Source organism: Strix uralensis, chromosome 1 (genome assembly GCF_047716275.1).
Source record: "Strix uralensis isolate ZFMK-TIS-50842 chromosome 1, bStrUra1, whole genome shotgun sequence".
Lineage (NCBI taxonomy): Eukaryota > Metazoa > Chordata > Aves > Strigiformes > Strigidae > Strix > Strix uralensis.
In genome coordinates, this window is record NC_133972.1 from 27,137,381 (window position 1) to 27,157,686 (window position 20,306).

General features: G+C 39.4%; 1 protein-coding gene across 8 annotated transcripts in view; it reads right to left on the reverse strand.

The window, feature by feature from the left end:
• RBMS3 (RNA binding motif single stranded interacting protein 3) overlaps nucleotides 1–20,306 on the reverse strand; it is a 711,881-nt gene that overhangs the window by 343,234 nt on the left and 348,341 nt on the right. For 6 of the 8 annotated variants that reach the window (XM_074860846.1, XM_074860855.1, XM_074860836.1 and 3 more), the window contains one exon: nucleotides 7,376–7,545. In XM_074860846.1, the coding sequence (XP_074716947.1) occupies nucleotides 7,376–7,545 (170 nt within the window). The remainder of the gene's footprint in view (nucleotides 1–7,375; nucleotides 7,546–20,306) is intronic. The other 2 variants (XM_074860877.1, XM_074860884.1) reach the window with 1 other exon arrangement.

Here is a 20,306-nt window from a genome sequence, read left to right on the forward strand (position 1 = left end):
CTGTCCTTTGGACAGGTTTTGGCCATGAGCATTTTCAGACTCTGAAATGCTTACATCAATAAGAGGACGATGGCCTCATGGATGGATGGTGACACTATGGTTGACGGGCTGCACACAAAATATGCTGGAAAAGTGGAGAAAGAAAGAGGACAAGGAAAGACTGGAAACATGCACATCTCTCACAAGTCAGAAGCAGCTCATTAAGTGTGTTTCCCCACTATCTCAGCATCCCTCCTGCACAGTAAGGAAAACAAGTGGCTGTTACAGTCATGCCCTTCACACCGCTACACAGAAGATTCAATACTTCTGTTATGAGCTCTCTGTTTTGTTGTGGGTTTTTTTTTTCCCAAGGACTTTAATTAAAATTCATCAGAAGAAATGTTTTCAGCAGCAGTGCCTAAGAACACTGCCTCCTCCCCTATCTTCCATTAAATCAGGTTCATCCAACTTGAAAGGAGATGAGAAACTCTCACTGACATTCTGTCACACTCCAGTGAAAAGACGGGCACATTCAAAACAGAGAAGAGTGCAGGTGCTCATTTATTACTTTACGCAGATTATTTTTCTGCCTTTCTTCCTGACAATGGGAACGTTCACATCCCAGATGGAGCTCTCTGTAGTGCTGTGGGCATTTGCTGACCTAGAGTTTTGTTTTCCCTGATGAAAGAGGCTAGGTAAGAAGAGGATTGGTTCATTGCCTACTGGGGCAACTCTAATGTTTGTTTTTAACAATGGAAGACATTTGGAGATTATTTTAATGGGGAATGAATATACAAATAATTTTTTAATGATATCAGATAAAGGGAAAAAAAAACCTGTGCACATCCATACCCACATTTACACACCGAAAAGATGTAATATTTATATAGCTGAGTGCAAAACTGCAAATCAACCGATTTCAGAAACCAAGATCTTGCTCACATGAAATACAAGTTCACTGCCTTGTACCATTTCACGCCCAAAGAGCAACCCCACAATGTTACTAACAGCATTAATAAGCACCATCACTATGAAGAGGTCTTCAATGCAAGAATTAACAAATCATGTCCATGGCATTAGGTTCCTCTGCTTTTATGTCTACATTACACATTCTTAATGTTCAACATTTGGTTCCTGATCAAAGGCATTTTGACTTAAAACTATTAACCTGAAATTAATTTATTTTCCTTTTCCCACCCCTCCTAATAAACTTTTAGGAAAAGCCTGTCATATAAAGAACTTGAGAAGAATACAGATTTCTCCAAGCTAACCCACCAGTCTGTTTTTCTCTGGACTAAGGGGCAGACACATTAACAAATGAGAGGAACAAATTCATATAATTCCCTCACTGCTTTGAATCAGCATAGTTAGTCCAGCAGAACACCTTTGCTGTGCTTGGCCCAACAGTACACACTCCTTGGGACTTTGCTTTCCTGATTTTACTTGGAGTAACAAAGAAAATCTGGGGGGTTTTGGAGGTTTTTTCCTTCCCCTCATGTGCAGGCATTTCTTTGGTTCCCATGAAGACTGATCTCTTCAGCAGGTTTCAGAGCCATTCACAGTTCTCCTATTACCAGGATACACTGAACCAAAACATCCAGAAAGATTTAAGCAGGAACTACTCTATATGATGCCACATGGTTCCTATATGAGCTAATCCCACTGAGTAAGCGCTCTCACCTTCATGCCCTTTCAGTCTCTGCTACATCACAAAGCAATGGTGTCAGCTGATATCAATTACAGGAGAGACACAGATTATGTGGCTCTGTTTGAATTAATATTGAAGCCACAGTGCAACTTGCTTTAACATACACAAGGTTACAGAACACAGCCAATTCCTTCACATCTCCAAAGATTGCTTAAAAATATAGAGCAGACACAGGCTAACACTGTATCGCTACGGAAGTCTTAGACGGTTTGGGTTTTGTCTTCACCAGGGCTGGGATAAGAACACCAGTTTACACTGGCTACCAATTTGGTCTGGCTTCATTGTGGAACAAAGGATTTACCCCAGGGATTCTTTTGGTCTTTTTGGTTTTGAGCTCACTATGGAGATTTTATTCTGGTTAACCTTTATTTTATTTATAGTTCACAGTAATTATTTTCAATTAACATTTTAACACAGAAAAAAAGGAAAGGAAGGGAATTTATTCTCCCCACACCTTCATTTAATCAGATCTCATAATATGGACTTCTTGTTATTTTCACAAAAGAAAAGAAAAAGAAAAATAGCCAGGAATGTCAAACTCTTGCTGCCTTAACACATGGCAGAAATGACCATCATGAACTTGCTATAAAGCTCAGCCTAATTGAAAATGTTGTACTTGTTGCAGCTATTAACAAGAGACCCTGTCCTGAAAGGTATCTTGAACCCTCTGAAACCTTGAACTCAGCAGTCTTCTGTGGGGGCAAAAGGAATGCACACAGTTCATTTCAAAAATAGTCTAGGATTTAACTAATGTGTGTATTTTCAATTAATAACCCCAGTTACATTATCCTTGAGGCTAGCCTTTTAGTAGGATCCAAACACTGGCAGCCTGAATCTTTATTCAGATGTTCCACAGGACAAAACCAAGGACATTCAGAAGGAAATGAGAAGCAAAAAATCTCACACTTGATGACTTGTCAAGGAGACAGTCAGGATACCTTTAGAAAAAAACAAAAATAAATAAAAACCACAAGAAAACTCAAATCAAAAAACACCCCCCAAAAGCAAACCCAAAACCTTAAAAATAAGGATCTAGAAGCTATTTAGAGAAAGCAACACTCATGACAATCATGAATCACATGATTCAGTAGGGATTTCCCATACCTGGAAAACCATTTATCTGAGAGATTCTGTCTCATTTTTCTCAAGAGTCAGCCTGAGCAGCATTCAGCTCTTCAGGTTTAGATAGGTTTACTGTTGTTTTAATTAAGTCCTTTCATTTTACCCTGGACCTCAAAGAATGCAAAACTTGAAGGGTGATAGGATAACTAATCCAAATAAGAACAAAGCAGATAGAAATAGATTTTTGAAGGTACACTATAGACACAAGGGGAGAGGACTAAGTCAGGACAAAAACATAAGTAAGTTTAAACTATCAAACACCAGAAGTTTGAAGCAGCTTTCTTTCAGACTATATACTGGGCACGAAAAATTCATGACCGAATCAAGGCAGACAGGGACTATCTTTTGAATACATGCCAATGTCTCAATTGTGCAATGCACGATATTGTGGGTTTTTTTTTTTTTTAAATCAAATGTTGGGGGTTTTTAAGCCAATTTTTCAAAATGAAGGGGGGGGCGGGAAGATATATTTTATCTCTGTTTTCCCAAATTGCCTTTCTCCTCTCCAAAACTTATTTTATCCTTTAAAAAATTTGGAGCATGTCTTCTTCAGTGAAGACATGTAAGAAAAGACAGACAGAAAAGACCAAAATCTTGAGACAGACAGTGAGTTTTTGAAATGAAGAATGCTTCAAAGTAATAACGGTCAACTGTTTAATTTGTGCTTGCGATTTCTTTCAATCTGTCTCCACTGGGATGTAGTTAGTGAGAACGGGATGTGTCCAGTATACCAACAGGGGACTAAGCCATCTGTGTATGTTTTTGAGAGAATTTTGGAATTCTTTGGGATGAAATATAACACCATGCATGAAAATTAGAGTGACAGATTATTAATATTTCAAAGATAACAATTTATATTTTGCTTGTACAGTGACACACCATGCACATTTTTCTGTCTGTAATCTGTGATTTTACATCTTACGTTGATTATCTTTCCTTCTGATGAAAGGTTTTGACTGGGAAGATACATACACGATGGTGTGTGCCACTGCAGAAGCAGAGACTGTGTACCTCACAAATTATAATGATGTGATATTTACTACTATTTTCATGAAATATTTAAAAATCAAAATTTTAAACTAATAAATTCTGATGATCACTATGATCACAGATGGGTATAATGCCTCTTTTTTAAAAACTCAGGAAAGGTTAAGAGAGACCAAGGTCCATTTTTGGGAGTTCCTTTACTCAGTGTTTATGAAAATCCAGAAGATGATACATATGTAAAAGAACAACAGATTCTTGCTTGCTAAAAACTTTCTACTCACTCTTTTTCAGTGTGACATTTGACAGAGTCATTGTATAAAGTCCCAAAAGATACAGTGCAACCTAACAGCTTCCTGCTTCAAAAGAGAATTTGATGCAACTTTGCTGGACACATGTTAAACCAAATAGTGAGGATCAGAACCACACAAAAAGAAAATCTTCCAGTAGCAATTTTTTTTATTTATTTACTCAGCTACTGTACAGCCTATGATGACTTGTTTTCCTTTAGTTGTATGAACAGTTTGACAGATTACTGTGACAAGGTTACTCTTAAATTGATAAAAGGTTTGATAGTGTCGGAACATTTGTCAGAAACGTCTGACATCACGTGTAATGGACTCTGTACTTCAAGCATCAATGGTACTCCAGTCTGCTGTTTTCTGTTTAGTGTGCAATATACACCACCCAAAACCACAGCAGAAATACAGAAAAGCAGGCAGGATTCACCAAAACAGCCCCATACTTTATCAAACAACTCTGATTAAAGGGTTTCTCTTCCATAACTCACCTGGTAAAATGCAGTTAAATAAAAAAATGTTATACACCACTTAGAGGGTGGCCTCCTTAGTGGAATAAACCTGGAAATGGTATGGGCTATGATAAACATACACAACCAAAAGCATTTCCAACATTCCCTGTACTTCTGAGAGAGAACTACTGTGTTTTTAGACCATTATTCCTCAGACCTGCCAAATGTCAGACATTACAAGTGACAGTTGTACTGCTGGCAGCCTTGTCACACGCTAGAGCAGAGGAAATGGGTTCAGAAGGGCTCATTCTAGGCACTGGCAGCTAGCCTAGGGGAACCAGTGTCCCGGGCATAAGCTGGCTTTGGTGAATACCTCCCTTAAACACAGCTCTCCAAAAACATTGTACTGCAAAGTAATAATAATATGGTTTATGGATTGGAATTCAGGTTTTCACCTCACATCTTGTAGCATATTACGCTAATACTTCTATGCAGGAAGCCTAAAAGCCAGCACCTTCTGCTGTTTTGTGAATACCTGTTCACATGAAGTCTTCTAACACATGGTGAGACCCCAGCTATGTAAGCTAAGAGAGAGCTCTACAGAAGACAATCATTTCTGAAGAGACAAATTTATGTCTTGCTCATATAGCAGCAGATTGGTGCTATACATACTGCATGTGGTGGGGGGAAGTAAAGGGAGAAGGGATTTGGACCTTTATCCACCTCTACTATGTAACCATCTGCAAAGGTAAAGAAAATGACTTGCAATATATTACTTCACAAATCTACGTGCTGCCATGACAAATTCTTGTCTTTTCAGATGTTTAAGTTTCCCTATATCACTTTTCCCTTTTGCTGTGATAAATACTTTTAATATTCTGAAAAAAAGACAGAACAACACTCTGGTTTCTCCTCAATTCCATTCAGCCAAAGGACAGAAAATCAGCAAAATGAACGTCAGCATTTTTCTTAAAAAGCATCTGTTCACACAGGAACTCCATGATAGCAAGACAAAGCCCTCTAATCATAGACCAGATTAAGTTTAGTGGTGCACATTAAAAATTTTGCCACAGTGCCGAAACAAAGCTCTCAGATACTTGATGTGCACTTCCCATACACAGACAAGGGGTAGGGACGTGCTCTCTGAACTTCATGATTCAAGTAGTGCAGCTCATACCACAGCCTCACACCATGACTGCAGCACTAAGCGCCAAAACCATAAGGCTCCTCTAGGAATAGTTAGTTCATTCCTGATCGGCTGAAAGAATTTGTCTGAACTGGGAAAGGGTCAGACTGCAAGAAGATGTATAGCAAAACAGGTTTTTGAACGCCAGCAGACTACAGTCAATTTATACCTACTGAGGATCTGGCCCTTGAACTGGGATTACCTGTGACTGTCACAAGTGAGAATTGTCAATGAATGTAGTTTGTACAAATGTCAGACAGGTACACTCGCAATTCATCTTGCATGAAATATGAAAAATCTTCAGCACACTATACTCCTGTGAAAAGTGAGCCACTTCTACCTGTAGCAGCTTTAGTAGGAGAAAGTGAGAAAGTCACAGGGAAGAGTTTCAAGCTCACATAATTTTGCTAAAGTTCTGACATCACTTCAGTAAGACTGTTAGTTCCAGTCCTAGCAGCCATGTCCACATAAAGCATACATAGGGAAGTCTTCCAGCACTTTTGGTCAAAATCAGGAAAGGTAGAATAATGTAAAATTGTAACATCCCATTAAATTGTTAACTCCTATTGCAAGCTTCAAAACAACAGCCATTTGGATTGAAGTCAGTAGATCAGTCCCAGACTGTTCCTTACTTTCCCAAACTTCATTTATTGATCCCTATTTGAAAGGCTGAATTGTAACGAAAAATATCAGATATGCTGTTGTCTTTTGCAATAGACTAATCTATGGCAAGAGCACTGCATTTCTGCATCATAAGAAGGGTAGATTTTTATTTTTCACATCTCTCCATGTTCTTATTTCAACACAAAAAACATGTTATCCTACATCCCACCCAAGCAGTTTCTGGTTGGAATCTCAAACTGGATTATTCCCCTCCCACATGTCATCAATAGTAATCAAGACTTTGGAAATCCAATCAGGTTCTCATTTCTACTCATATTACCCATTACATTCAGTCCAGTGAGGAGGGGTTACAGAGTGCAACATTTTGGGAAACAGTTCTTTTGATGATGCATGAGGAGCAAAGAGCTCTTTTCTGCTGCCTCTCGTTTCAAAAAGAATAAGACACAACAAAACTGATATTTATCAGTACAATATGCAAACATGACTCAAGATAAACAGGGAGGTAGAAAGTGCTACATTCTACAGCATCATTTTTCAGTGGAACTGCAGTTAATTAGATGTTAATTAGATGGCTACAAGGCCACCTTCAGCAGGTTTTATACTTCTCAATCTTTGAGCCCAGCAATGTGTGATAGAGCAATCAAAAGATGGGATAAATGACTGAGGTGGGAACACCCATGTTTTGTTGTGCACCAAGTTGTGATTCACGATCACTGTAACTATAAAATCTGTCATTAGGGAGGTTTTCTTGACAAGCAAATTCTCTTTTTAACATAAGAAAGAAATCAGATTAAAATAAACAGAAGGCAATATGAAGGCCCTCACTACTCAATCCCCCAAAACTCATTACCAGAAGGTTTTCAACAGGCATTAATTACCTGTTCAAACTAAAGGAATAATGGTTAACCTTCAAGTGCAAGAGGCTCCTGATGTCTTTTTGTGGTCATACATAAGTGTAATCTGAAAGGCCAGCATGGACATTTTCCTACCCGAAGACACCAAGTATTTTAAGTGCACTTACGGCTGGCACAGCTTGATAAGGTCCTGGTCAGTGGTGCCGGGTGGAAGGCCTCGAATGTACAGGTTGGTTTTACTCAACTGCTCTCCGCTGCTGTTGTTGCTGCTGTTGTTGCTGCTGTTTGTGCTGGGGCTGGGAGGAGCCATGGGGTGGGGAGCTGGTGCATAGGACTGCTGGAAACAAAACAAAAAGGCTGTTACTGGAGAACAAAAGCATGGTGGACTCATGCGCTTTACCCAGCTAACTCCAGGGCTATGCACCAAGGGCATGCTTGTCCTGCCCTCCCTGACCACTTCCAGATGCCTGCTCCTACAGCATGTGCACCCACCCCGAGCCAGCAATGCCTTTCAAAATGCAAAACGGGGCCAAGATTTTGGGTTTAGCCATGGCTATGAAGTGCATTATTTTTCTTTATTTTTTTAATCTGGAATTAAAGTAGCTAGATTATGAGCCTATTTTATCTAGATCACAAAATAAAGCTCTGAAATGACAGATACTCAGGAGTAACTGGTATTAAAAAAAAAGAAGTTAAACACAATCTGCTTTAAGAATACTCTAAGACACAAATAAGTATATCTAGCCAAAGGTATGGAAGCTGATGCCAGAAGGCTAGTTAGTCTTTTCTAAACATGAGCAGCATCCAGTACATGCACAGTCAGGTGGCAGAGGGTTGGCTAGCCTGAAAGGGGAAAAAAAAAATCCAAAGCAGCCTGAAAAGACTCTGTCATTATGGACATCTTTTACAATAGAGAAACAGGGTTTGGAAGGCATGATCAGGCTAAGACCTCCTGCTCTCAAAACCTTACCCACTTCTGAACAACCACAAACCACACACAACTGAGAAATATCACTTGAAAAGGGAGGCATTCTCACAGGGAAAACAACGCTCTTCCCTAACTCCCTGGTAAACACATACTATGAAGGAAGACACATGCATGCTATAAAAATCACCTAAGCACCTCTGATCTGGGTTAACAGGGAATTTAAGCTGCTGCAACCATCCCTGGCTCTCTGACCATCAGAGTATTTACTTGTAGAACAGAGTACTTGTCAGGAGAATGGAGGAGTGGTTGGAAGGAGGAGGCCATGTCCTGTCACTGCTGTGACCTATGCAGAGAAGCTGAGATCTAGGGGAGATCTAGGGCTGCTGGGGGATGTTGCAGGCCAAGGCGGTGGCTGGACAGCTGAGGGAACTGGAGTCAGAGTCCAGGAATGTAACTGCCTGCTGACAGGGGTAAATCCTATTTCCACAAGCTGATCAGCATTTTCTGCTAGCAGTAAGCATGGTTAAAACAGCAGGTAAATGATGGGCCAATGCTAAGTTAACCATGATGATGGACTAATAAAAGCAAAACATCTGCAATTTTCATTATAGTAGCAATGACACTTTAGTGACTTCTAATATGCTTGTTCTGCATTTAGGCCTAGAACAGAGAAAATATTTAAGTCTGCGAGTAATTTTGATCATGCTAATCAACTGCCCCTTTCATTCCAGTGACCCTATTTTAGTGCTAATTATTAAGCACACACTAAACCAGAGCCATTTTTTAAATTAGCAGCTCTAAAGTTTTTCATACAAGTTCCTTTACTTCGAAGAACCAAAAAAAGTTGGAGAACATAAAGGGAGCATCAGTGATAGGTGAAGCTCAGAGACTTTGATGAAATACATAAAGTACCACACTTGCAGCAATGCCTTTCCTACTGCCTTCTTCCTTCCTTCCTAGATTCTCCCATTTAAGCCAGGAGAGTGGGAACACACCATCAAGTGTCAGAATATTAGAATTCCTCTGCAATCTGGCCTGGATGTAATGTGACTCAAGTAGGACCCATTAAAAGGAAAAATCAGTTTAATAGACAGTGCAATCGCCATGCTAGCAAGTAATGACATTCACTCCCATCTACAGTAAAAGAGAAAGGGCAATGAGCTTCCTTCCCTGAGTATCTGCATAGATACTTTTGCTGACAATCAAAAGCACTTAATGCATACGGATCATATTTCTCTGCACACACATTTTATCACAGGGTAATCCCCACCCACCCGAGCTTCAATGTCATTCCCAGAAATAGAGAGCTGAAGCAGCAGCCCTGAGTACCAGCATGGGGAACTGCCTTGACTGAGCCCCAGTGCCATGGGCATGTCCTGGAAATCAGCTCCACGCCACAGCCATGGCGTGGCTGGGTAAAACTGCAGGCAACAGTAACCTCCAACAAATACACAGACACATATATCTTAAAACATCCTGTCTGAAAGCATATTTAAAATCTCTGGGCACTCCAGGGCCACGGTGGAGGTAGATGTGCCTGTGTGTAGCGATGTTTGGGTTTAGTATACCCAGAGCTCAGGAAATACCCCGTAGCAATCTTGCACATTTTGAGTACTGGTAAAATTAAAAATAAAAAAAATTTAAAAAAGGTCAAGGTAACATTCTTACTGCTTTACCCCACACCTCCAAGTTTACCATACACACTGAATGCACATTAATAACATAAAGCAAGGACAGAATTTTCTGTAAGCCAATAGTGTTATGTACTTTAATTAATAATTATTATTATTATATATGTCTTAGCAGGGGATAATGAGTAAATGGCCTATTCTCACACCAACCCAATAAGCAAGAAAAAAACCAAGTGGAAATATACCTTTGAAACACAAAGAGCAATTTCCATTCTATTATAAGATCTTTATCTTCACACAGAGGAAAGCACTGGGGGCCTAATTCTAATTTAAGCTTAAGACATTTTATCCCTCTTGGCCAGCTGAAAGGGGACCTAGAAGTGAACACGAATTACATTTACACTGATTTTAAGGCCACAGCTACAAAAAAAAAAAAAAAAGTCCTCAGTATACCCAGAGAATTAGGCCATGGGATAGGTGGTCTCTCCAGCAAGAGCTGCTCAGACAATAGGCACACAAATGCCCAGGTTCACAGCAGCATCCTGGGAGATGATTTAAGGGTAGGCAGAGAGGCAGCCACAGTCCACTTTGGAGGATGTTGATCTTCTCAGACCAGCAAGCACTGATGTATTCCAAACTCTCTTCGCTAATAAATCTTAACCACTGCAGCCCACAGTAATTTCCATGCATATCCAATACCCCAGAATACCATCCACAGAAAGATTACAAAATTGCCTGTACTAGGGCTGATGACATCTTCTGGCCCATTGCCAGACTAAAAGCTTCAGGTCAGAAGAAAGCTTTGAATTCTTGTTTCCTGAGCCGATGAGTGTATGACTGATGGCAGAAGTATGCGTTTTGCCTCCAAATGAGCAAAGGGTCTGGTTCGTTAATCTCCATGTAATAACTGGAGTGAAAGAAATGAATGGCAACCTGATGATGATCCCAGATATGGACCACTTGCCACAGGATGCCCGATGATACTGAGGGGGGGCATTGCCTGGGGAGCCACCTGCGCACCCAACAGCAGGAAATTTGTGCCTTGTTCTGATGTCGGCCCCCTTCGTGTCTGGGGGCAAAGCACTTAACTTCTCTGCCACAAGCATCATGAGGAGCCCTGATTTCCACACTGGCTCAAAACACCCTGACACCAGCTGTAGAAGTCTGGGAAAGATGTTTTGCCAACACAGCCAAGCACAGGACCTGCAGTGCTAGAAAAAAGTATTAGGCAAAATCTACATGTTTTACTTCAAAAGGGAGATGGAATTCAGAGCTGGCTTTGCCATTAATTTTTTGAACAACCAATGCAACCAACTCATTTTTCAATTCTCATGCTTCATTATTCAATGGGGAGTGTGGGGGGAATGAACTGACTTGTAGATCATTCCAAGCAGCTTATTAATTTAGCATGGCTGGCTAATAGGATTTGTTTTCATCTTTGAAAAATGAATGAAATTTCTCCTTTTTCATTATTTAAAACTGAGAAATTAACGTGCTTAATTCTTATTCAGTCTCAGGAACACACCCTTGTGCTTAAACCCTACCGTTGAGCTCTCTGAAACAACGTGTCCCATGCAAGTGCACACAGCTAAGCATGAATAATGAGATACCTTGGTCCTTCTTACTCAATAACCCAGAAATGCTGAACCAGAAGCCTCTTGATTACTAAATGAACAACACTCCTCCTTCCAACATCCAACCTCCTCACACAAGAACAGTATTTATCTTCCCATGGCAACCTCAGTACTCTTATGTAGTTTTTCACTTGTTGCAAGTTTAGTCTAAAGCATTTTTCTTCCAAAGCAAAACACTACTTAAAAAGACAAATTTCAAATATTTTTCACATACAATTCCTTTTGGATGGGAATCACAGGTCCCAGATGCCAAGTTGTAGAGTCTGCTTTATTAGCAGCAGCTGGCTCCTTGGCAGGCTTCTGAGGCAGTCGGGCTTGTGGTTTTGGAGTGGCCTCAGAGCCTAGGATGCAGCTGGACAGCTATGCTAATGGACTAGCCAATTTGTTTGTATTCACCTTTGGCTATCCCAAATTTGTACATTTTTATCCACTTGAAAGTAAAGTCTTGGAAAAATTCCCCATTAACACCAATACGTTGACTTTTCCTATTGTAGTGCATATTTTATATTAAAAAAAATGAGTACAACACATAGTCCTGCATTAAAACATGCATTATTTAAGTAATTGTGAACATACACTATCCATTTCACTCTGAACAGTGTTTTCCAGCTGCTAGATTCATCTCACTTAGAGCCCAATTGCTACACAATTCCCTTAGCTCCTGATTGAGAGAATAAAATAACACAAAGTAAATACAAATAAATCGTGCAAATATCAGTTTACAGCTCACACTAGCAAAACGCTGTTCTCTCTACACCCTACTGTACAAAGGAGCAATTTCTGAGAGCTGGAGGGTTCTTACTGGCCAATTATAGTAATGATGAGAGGATGCCACCAACTTAGCCTGTTGATGGGATTTTGGAGCTGATTGAATGGCAAATCTCATATCAAGCAAAAGACAATCATCACAGTTGAAGAGAAAACAGAGAGAGGTAGGGCAAATATAATAAAAATAGTTAGATAAAAACCACAGCAACTCTTCTGCCTTTGGTTGGCTTCCTCAATGAGGAGCAGCACAAAAAGGTAAGCTGTATTGCTCGTCCATAGCCAAGTGGAACAGAAAAGTGAATAAAAGATGCAACACTGAAACTGTCAACATAGAAACCTCATGTATTTTAGAAAGGCTGTAGTCAAGGGAGCTTGAGTCATAATTTTCTTCCTGAGTTTGTAGCGCATTCACTGGTTTTGCAGAATCCAGCCATGACTATCGTCTAGCTCCCATCCGGCTAACGAAGGCCTGGAAAACAGAGCTCCTCTTGGACACTTTCCTACACAGTCAGGTCTTTCCCTAGACATCTAACAGAAAACAAACACATGTAATAGTGCACATATTTTCTAACCTCTTTGCACAGTGACAAAGCTTCCTGGACTGTTTCTGTAGAAGCAATAACCCACCGCTTGGCAATGTTTTCCATTTGTAAAGGGATGGCATGTGAAAATTTAAGTAAACTCAGAAGATGAAGACAGAAAATAAGTTTCAAAGTCTGTTCCATCACAGTTCTTTCAATCAGGAAAACCAGACACACCTTAAGAGGATTTTGATTTCTCTGAATCCCTTCCAAGGCCTTTAAAAGTGATTTGCTGGATACAAGAAGACTGGTGAGTCAGAGCTGCTGGGTTATGCTCTCTGTACTGCTACTACATCACTGTGCTACCCCAAGCGAGTCATTTAGATTCCTTATGTCTCGAGTCTACCAATCTGTAACGATTCTTCCTTACCTTTTCAAAACTTATATAATGCTGTATGATTACTGGATGAAAGACGCTATTAAGGACTGCAACATTAAAGATGGAATATTATTAAAATTTAACTTAACAACTAAAGCTATCCCTAATTCTTTTGCAGATAAAAGTGATTTCTGCATACAATGATTTTGCTACCCTGTATCTAAACTGAATGATTTTAAAGCTTTAATAAAATGCCAATCCAATTAGCTTTCTCGTTAAAAATTATTATTTTTATTTTATTTAAAACCAGAATTATTCAATCACAGTGCTCTCTTGCTCATGCTTCTTGTATACACTGAACTTTTTCTTTTCATTCCACTCCAAATGATATCTTTAGTCCAATAGGAAAAAGGTGTCATTGTGTTTTGCTTACCCTTTTCACACAGTCACTTGTGAAAAATGACAATTATGAAAAAAAAAAACCCAATACCTAGTCCTCCAATAGGCACAGCAGTCATTCAACAGTCAGATTAAAATTTGGATTTGACAGTCAGTAAAATACTTTGAGATCTTTGTTTCACACATAAAGCTGTTGAAATTAGTAGACTAAATAATCCTGGGGCTTACAGTTCCCTTGAACCTGACACAAAGCACTAGAGGTCCATAAAGCATAAACTCAGGCACAATTTGGCTCAACTTTCTCTGTTCTAGAATACATCTCTTCCAAATCATGACTGCCCAGCATTTTATAAGCACTTACAGGTAGACAAGACATGGGAAGCAAAGCAGCCACGGGAAGAGGAGGAAGTCCTTTATTGGACAGCACCTACAAAGTAGGTCTCATTTTATACAGTTTTCTGCATTAAAAGTAACCAACAGACAATAGCAATTCACTCTTCTCGTCTATCTTTAAGAGCACTGAGAGTTAAGCAATCATTTGCCAGGGTAACATACACTAGAAGCCTGAAAATTTTCTCACTGATCACATCGTCTTCTATTTCCACCAAGATAAACCGAAATACATCAATCCATACATCAGTCCTTTTCCCACCATTACCAATGAGAAACTTCAAAAGCAAATTGATCACATGGAAAGTAGCTTATTTTGAAGTATGATGAAGTTTAGATAATAAAGTGGATTAGAACACATCATTAGGAGAGACTGATGGTCATCTCGCCTGAGGATGAACGCGCCCCAGCAAAAACCAGTCCAAGACAAGGAGACGGCACAGAGATGAAGAGCATCATTTGAAGACTGAGAATGCCCCGGCCATCACTGCCCCCTGGGTTTTGGTCACTAAATAGATGTAAACTGCCGAGCTGCCAACTTCAGTCCTTTGCCCTCTTCTCCCTACATGTTGCTATACCAAAGATAAAACTACTTATCCCCCACATAAGCAGTTTGCTGTTTATCTGTGGACTGCCTGTCGCTTTGGACTAAACAATGGTAGCTTCACTGAATTTAGGGCTTCTCACATCCAGACAGGAGAGTACAATTTAGTCCTTAGCACTAAAAAGCCAAAGACTAGGAATAAGAGCTGTGTCACCAAATAAATATTTTGCAGAGCGGAAAATAACCTTCACAGCCTTGTCTCCTCCCATTTATTTCATGGCAGGAGGCTCCTGTGACAGACCATTCCTGTGACATTATTTATTTCTCAGCAAGGGAGAAGAAGAATTCATTCTGTAGATAAAGTATTTTGGCACTTTGGCAAACTCGTAAACAATAACCTATATTCTTTGACATAAATTAGTGTTATTGCTTCATTATCCGATCCATTCATATTTTATTGATGTACTGAGTCTAAATGTGAACAGAATCTAGATCTTAAAAATACTAAATCTGGGCAATCTGGATGATAAAACATTGCAATTCCCCTAATAAGAATATTTTAGAGCACAGATCAAAATATGACAGTAATTACTGCCTGTGATACAACAACTTTGTGGTAAAAAAATAGGGGGACAATAACAAATTTAAGCAGAAATTATTGTTTGTGTTTACATTTCCACATAGCCAATTTGTAGACTACAACAATGAGTTGCCAGTCCATTTGAAGGTTAAGAATAAAAATGCAGATTGAAAGGCTGATACTTAACTTTCCAAATGTTTGCAAAAACAAACACATTTTTAGTTCTGAGAAACTAAATTTACTCTCTGGGTATTTGTTTACATGTGGCAGACTAAAAGCATCTTGGAAATGAGATGCAGGAGGCACACGCTTCATTGCATTACTTTTCTGCACACAGTCCGCACATACCACAGCGTCAACACTGGTGCAAGAACCTGAGTATAATAAAAGCCCATCACACAGAACTGAATTTAAAGTACAGAATAAAACCAAAGCATCGATATCATCTCTTTTCTCTCCAGTTGAGAATTTGGTGAGCAGAGATCAGAAGCAGATGTTTTTTTCATTCTGCAGAATGAAAGCCCAACCAAAAAGGTTTTTCAAAATCCAACCCAAGTTTCCTCAGTTTGTCTTTCTTATGGAAGAATTAAGCGGGAAATCTGCCACTGTTGACATAAGCGTTGGTGGGATGGAGGAATCTGGGGTGGCAAATCTCCTCAGGAACCACCCCCCATCATCTCCCCATGTTACCACAACAATCTTTTGTAGATGTGTACAGGGAACCTCTGCCCCCCTCCACCTCATGCTATATAAACATGAGTTGTGCCTCCCCTCCTGCAGCCAAAGGAATCCACAGAACACAGAGTCTGGGAAAGGCTTGTCCCAAAGATAACAGTGTGACACCATCAGGACAGAATTTGGGGCATTCCACAATAGCCAGAGTTCATGTTTTCTTTGGAACCCCTTGGGCTACAGCAACACACTGCTCCCAGGCTGGGGGACAGAGGATGCCCACAGAAGATATGAGCCATCACAAACCTCATCGCATTTTTGCTTCCAGCGCAAACTCCTCTAGCAAGTTCATGATAGCAAATAGCTTTTAAAAAAATTGCCCATACAAGTCATGGTTCATACCTAATTCCTCACTTAGGAAGAAGAGGAGGAAACCAACCTAATTAGACTGATGAACGTAATGTCATTTAAAGGACAGCTAGAAAGCCTTCCAACAGTACACTGATACAGTGTGAATAAGAATCTAACGGTAGCAGTTAGGATTTAGGCATCAGCCTATGGAGATAGTTGGCCAAGGCAGTGCTGAGCACTTTCATGCTCCTGACAGCCCTGAATACTGTAGCACAAAAGGCTAAGGGAGGCAGGGAAGCTGGGGTGGCCATGTGTAAGGTCTGAAACCCCATGTTAGTTATCAACCTCTCTGTCCCATTCTAGGTACTTATCTACATTCTTAAAACAAGTTGTCTGTGTAAGAGTGAGCTTTATAATGAAGTCACCATTATACATGAACTAGGCAACTGTTTGAGCCTACGTAAAGACTGAGGTGAAGGACTGGGTCTCTGCAAGCCTTAAAGGAACTTGGTAATGAGATGAATTCCAGACCTTCATCAGGTCAAAGGCAACTTTGAGCATCACAGTATGAACACCCCAGGAGCACACAAAATGTTAGGTACCTGGGAAGGTGAGCAAGATTCACCAGGACACATTTTGGGATTTAGGCACCTACATTTTCAGATAGTGTCACTAAGTGCTTAAACTCATATGCTAAGGAAGTTGAATACAGATAAACACACTCCCACTTTATGACTGTGGACTCTGATGTCTTATAAAATCTCCATCTTCTCTAGATTTCATGCAGCAGACAAGCTACTATAATTTATGTTTAAATTTTCTTCCAGACATCAATCAAATCCACTTGAGGCAAAGTTTACAAAATAATTAATGCAAAAATAGAGAACCTCTTTAATCTATTTTTGGAATTTTCAGAATTACACTCAATTTATTTACAGGCATTTCTACTTTTTTCCTTAAAATTCAACTTTCTATAAATGATATTATTTTTGAGTATGAATTTAATTAAGCATGCTGTGAGTGTGTAAAAAAACCCCAACACTGCTGTCTTTTTGAATCTATGAAATAAAATATTTCTATGTTTTTGTTTCCATTCATAGTCTTGTTAGGAAATCATACGTACCTTAGGCTGAATTGAAGCCTGAGCACTAATCCTCAAGATACATCCTATATTCACACCAAATGCAGACTGAGGCAAAGGTCTAAACTGATCAGCCTACCTGCAGGGGTATTTGAGCACCCGTGCAAGCAGATGTCACAGCAGTTACTGCCCAGCACACACTTTGTTGTCATAACTGGGGGCCCCGGGATGCCACAGGACTATGGAATGATGCACATCTCCTCAATTTCATAATACTTAAAGTCACTGGAAGATTACAACAATTTCTTAGCAGCTAGTGAGATTTTTGACATTTGTTTTTGCTAGAATCTAAATAAAATCATAACTTTTTTTGAAAAAAGTATAAAAAGAACCCTTCAGAAAGTCCACTTTGCTTCAAAATCTGAATATGCATCAACTTGCCCTGCTGGTTAAACATGTGAAAGACCCATCATTTCCTACACTGCAAACCAATATTATTCCTTTCCCTTCTAATTCCTACTTTTTTCTTCAATGTTTCCACCATGTCTGGTTTTTAGTACTTCTCAGAGGTAAAAAAAAGGTCTAAATTTATGATGGTTTAATTTTTCAGTCTCTTCCCATTTCTTCAACAACAGATTGTGCTTCCGTGCTTGTCCGAAGTTTCAAATGTCATTTGACTCATGCACTCAGAAATCTTGACTCAATTAAAATATCCATACAAAACTAACGTGTAGTTTGGTAAAAGTAACCTGCCCTTTTTTTCTGATATGCTTATAATGGCTCATAACCAGTACAGAAATTTAATTTCATCGTGACAACTTTCTTTTCTCAGTTCCCTAAAATCTTCATCATATTCTGCTGAATGTTGTGGGATGATAAGTATCATGCTAACATACACAGATTAAGCTGAAGATGTTTCACCCAAACCATTTCGGGCTGTGTGCCACACACTTTCTCATACTGTGCATAACAATATGAAGAACCTAAGTTGTGTGCTCAGAGCTAAAGAGCCTTGCAATGTGGGGAATCAACTTCTTCATTATGCATCTATGTAAAATCCAATGGAACACTAATTGGGATAATGAGGTTTCTCCTTTTGCAAGCAAGAGGAATTCAGCATAACAGGATACATATGTTAAAATTCCTGAATCAAATCATGAAGTTTAAGGAAAAATAAAAAAAGAGATTCTAACAAATTCATCCATACTTACTACATTTTTCATCCAAATTATCTATTTCTTGATAAACAAGAGCTTAAATTTCTTTCTGCACTACAACATTGCCTTCAATCTCTTCTGTTAACTTTCTGGCTTTTTGACCTTTTAATATTCTTCATTCACAGATTATTTATTTTTTAAGTCTGCATTTTTTTCTGAATATTCTAGAAAGAATATATATTTGAAGTAATTTCAAGTATTAAATCAGGATAAGTAGAATAAGGAAGTCTCCTTAATACATTTCCTTTAAAATGTTGTACCAAGCTTTACAACAGAAGCTTGAAGAATGTTAGTGTGTAACAATAAGGTTCATATTTTAAATCAGATACACATAAATATTCTAAAATTCTTAATACCATTTAATACCACTGTTAGAATTGTGTGCATAAAATGTTGAGAAAAAAAGGAATTCGAGTCTAAAACGAAAAATAATTTACATTAAAAAAGCCAGAATGGGGAAGAATGACGACTCTAACGTTTCTAACAAAACAATTATCAGATTGTAACAGCAACACACCATGTTACCAGCTGGAGCAGAAATTGGTTAGAAATACCAGGGCAATAAGGTTTTCTACGGGCACATTGGCAGCAAAAGGAAGACTAAGGAAAACATCTGCCCACTGCTGAATAGGGCTGGGGAATAAGGACAAAGGACACGGAACAGATAGAGGCACTTGGTGCTTTCTTTGCCTCAGTCTCCACTGGCCAAGGCTGCTGCCAGGCCTCTCAGGTCTCAGTGCCTACTAGTAGGACATGGAGTGAGAGGTGCTGCCCCAAAAGAGGAGCATTAAGGTAGAAACTACTCCAGAAAGCCAGTTACAGGTTACTCAATGACTGTGAGGAAGCAGGCCGATGTCACCATGAGGCTGCTCTCTCTTATCTCTGAAAGGCTGTGGCAACCGGAGACCATCAGGATATTCCTGGTGATTGGAAAAAAAAGGCAAACGTTATACCTGTCTTCAAAAGAGGAAGGATCTGGGGGACAAGCAGGCTGGCCACAGCCTAGCAAAACTAAAGAGAAAAGCCTCACGGGAGCTGCGTCTAAGAACATGAGAGACATGAGACACAAGAACATGAGAGACAAGAGAGACATGAGAGCAGCCAGCATGGATGGGCAAGGGCAAATAGCACTTGGCCAACTTGCTTGCCTTCTGTATTGAGACAACCAGCTCTACAGATCAGGCGAGAGGAGTGGATGTTGTTTACCTTGGCTTTAACAAGGCTTGCAGTATGGTACCATCACCAACAGGCTGGATGACAGGAGGGAGCGCATGCTCACTGAGACTGCAGATAATATCAAGATGGGGAGAGCAGCTGGCTGACTAGAGGAAAGGGCCATTTCAAAACATTAATCTCAGTACATCCAATGCTGGAAGAAAGAACTACTCTACACAAAACTCCTTCACCTCACACATTATGTATGTTAAAAACCCTCCAAGTTTACTTACAGAACAAATGTCTACTAAGTGATTTCTGCAGGTGCAGATACATCCTATAATCAAATTCAACCGCACACAAAGGATTTACTAAAACTGAGACATCTGAACTTAATTCCTTTGCTATGCTTTGACCTCAAGTTTAGTTCATTTGCTAAAGTCATTATTAAACAACAATGTTCCACACAGATTTCAGCAGCAGTAGTATTTACATTAATGCAATATCTGTGGGTTAAAGGAATTAGAAATGCTGAAAATCCTATTCCTCAGCTTCTTTGAATGTCTACAGTGTAGTCTAAGGAAACACTGTCTAAGAAAAATCAGTACCATTTTAAAGGCAGTCTCGTTCTCACTCATTTGAAATGAAATAAACTGGCAGATCTTTAAAAATCTCCAAGACTATAAGTTACACAATTAATGCCACTGTCAGCTGCCATCAGATAATCACAGCTCAACTGTGGCAATTTTAAATTAAATTCACCCCTAACTATAACAAATAGATTTTTTTTTTTTACCCTCTTCTTAAAATGGGGAAGGCAGTCTGAGTCCCCCAATCATATCAAGGCA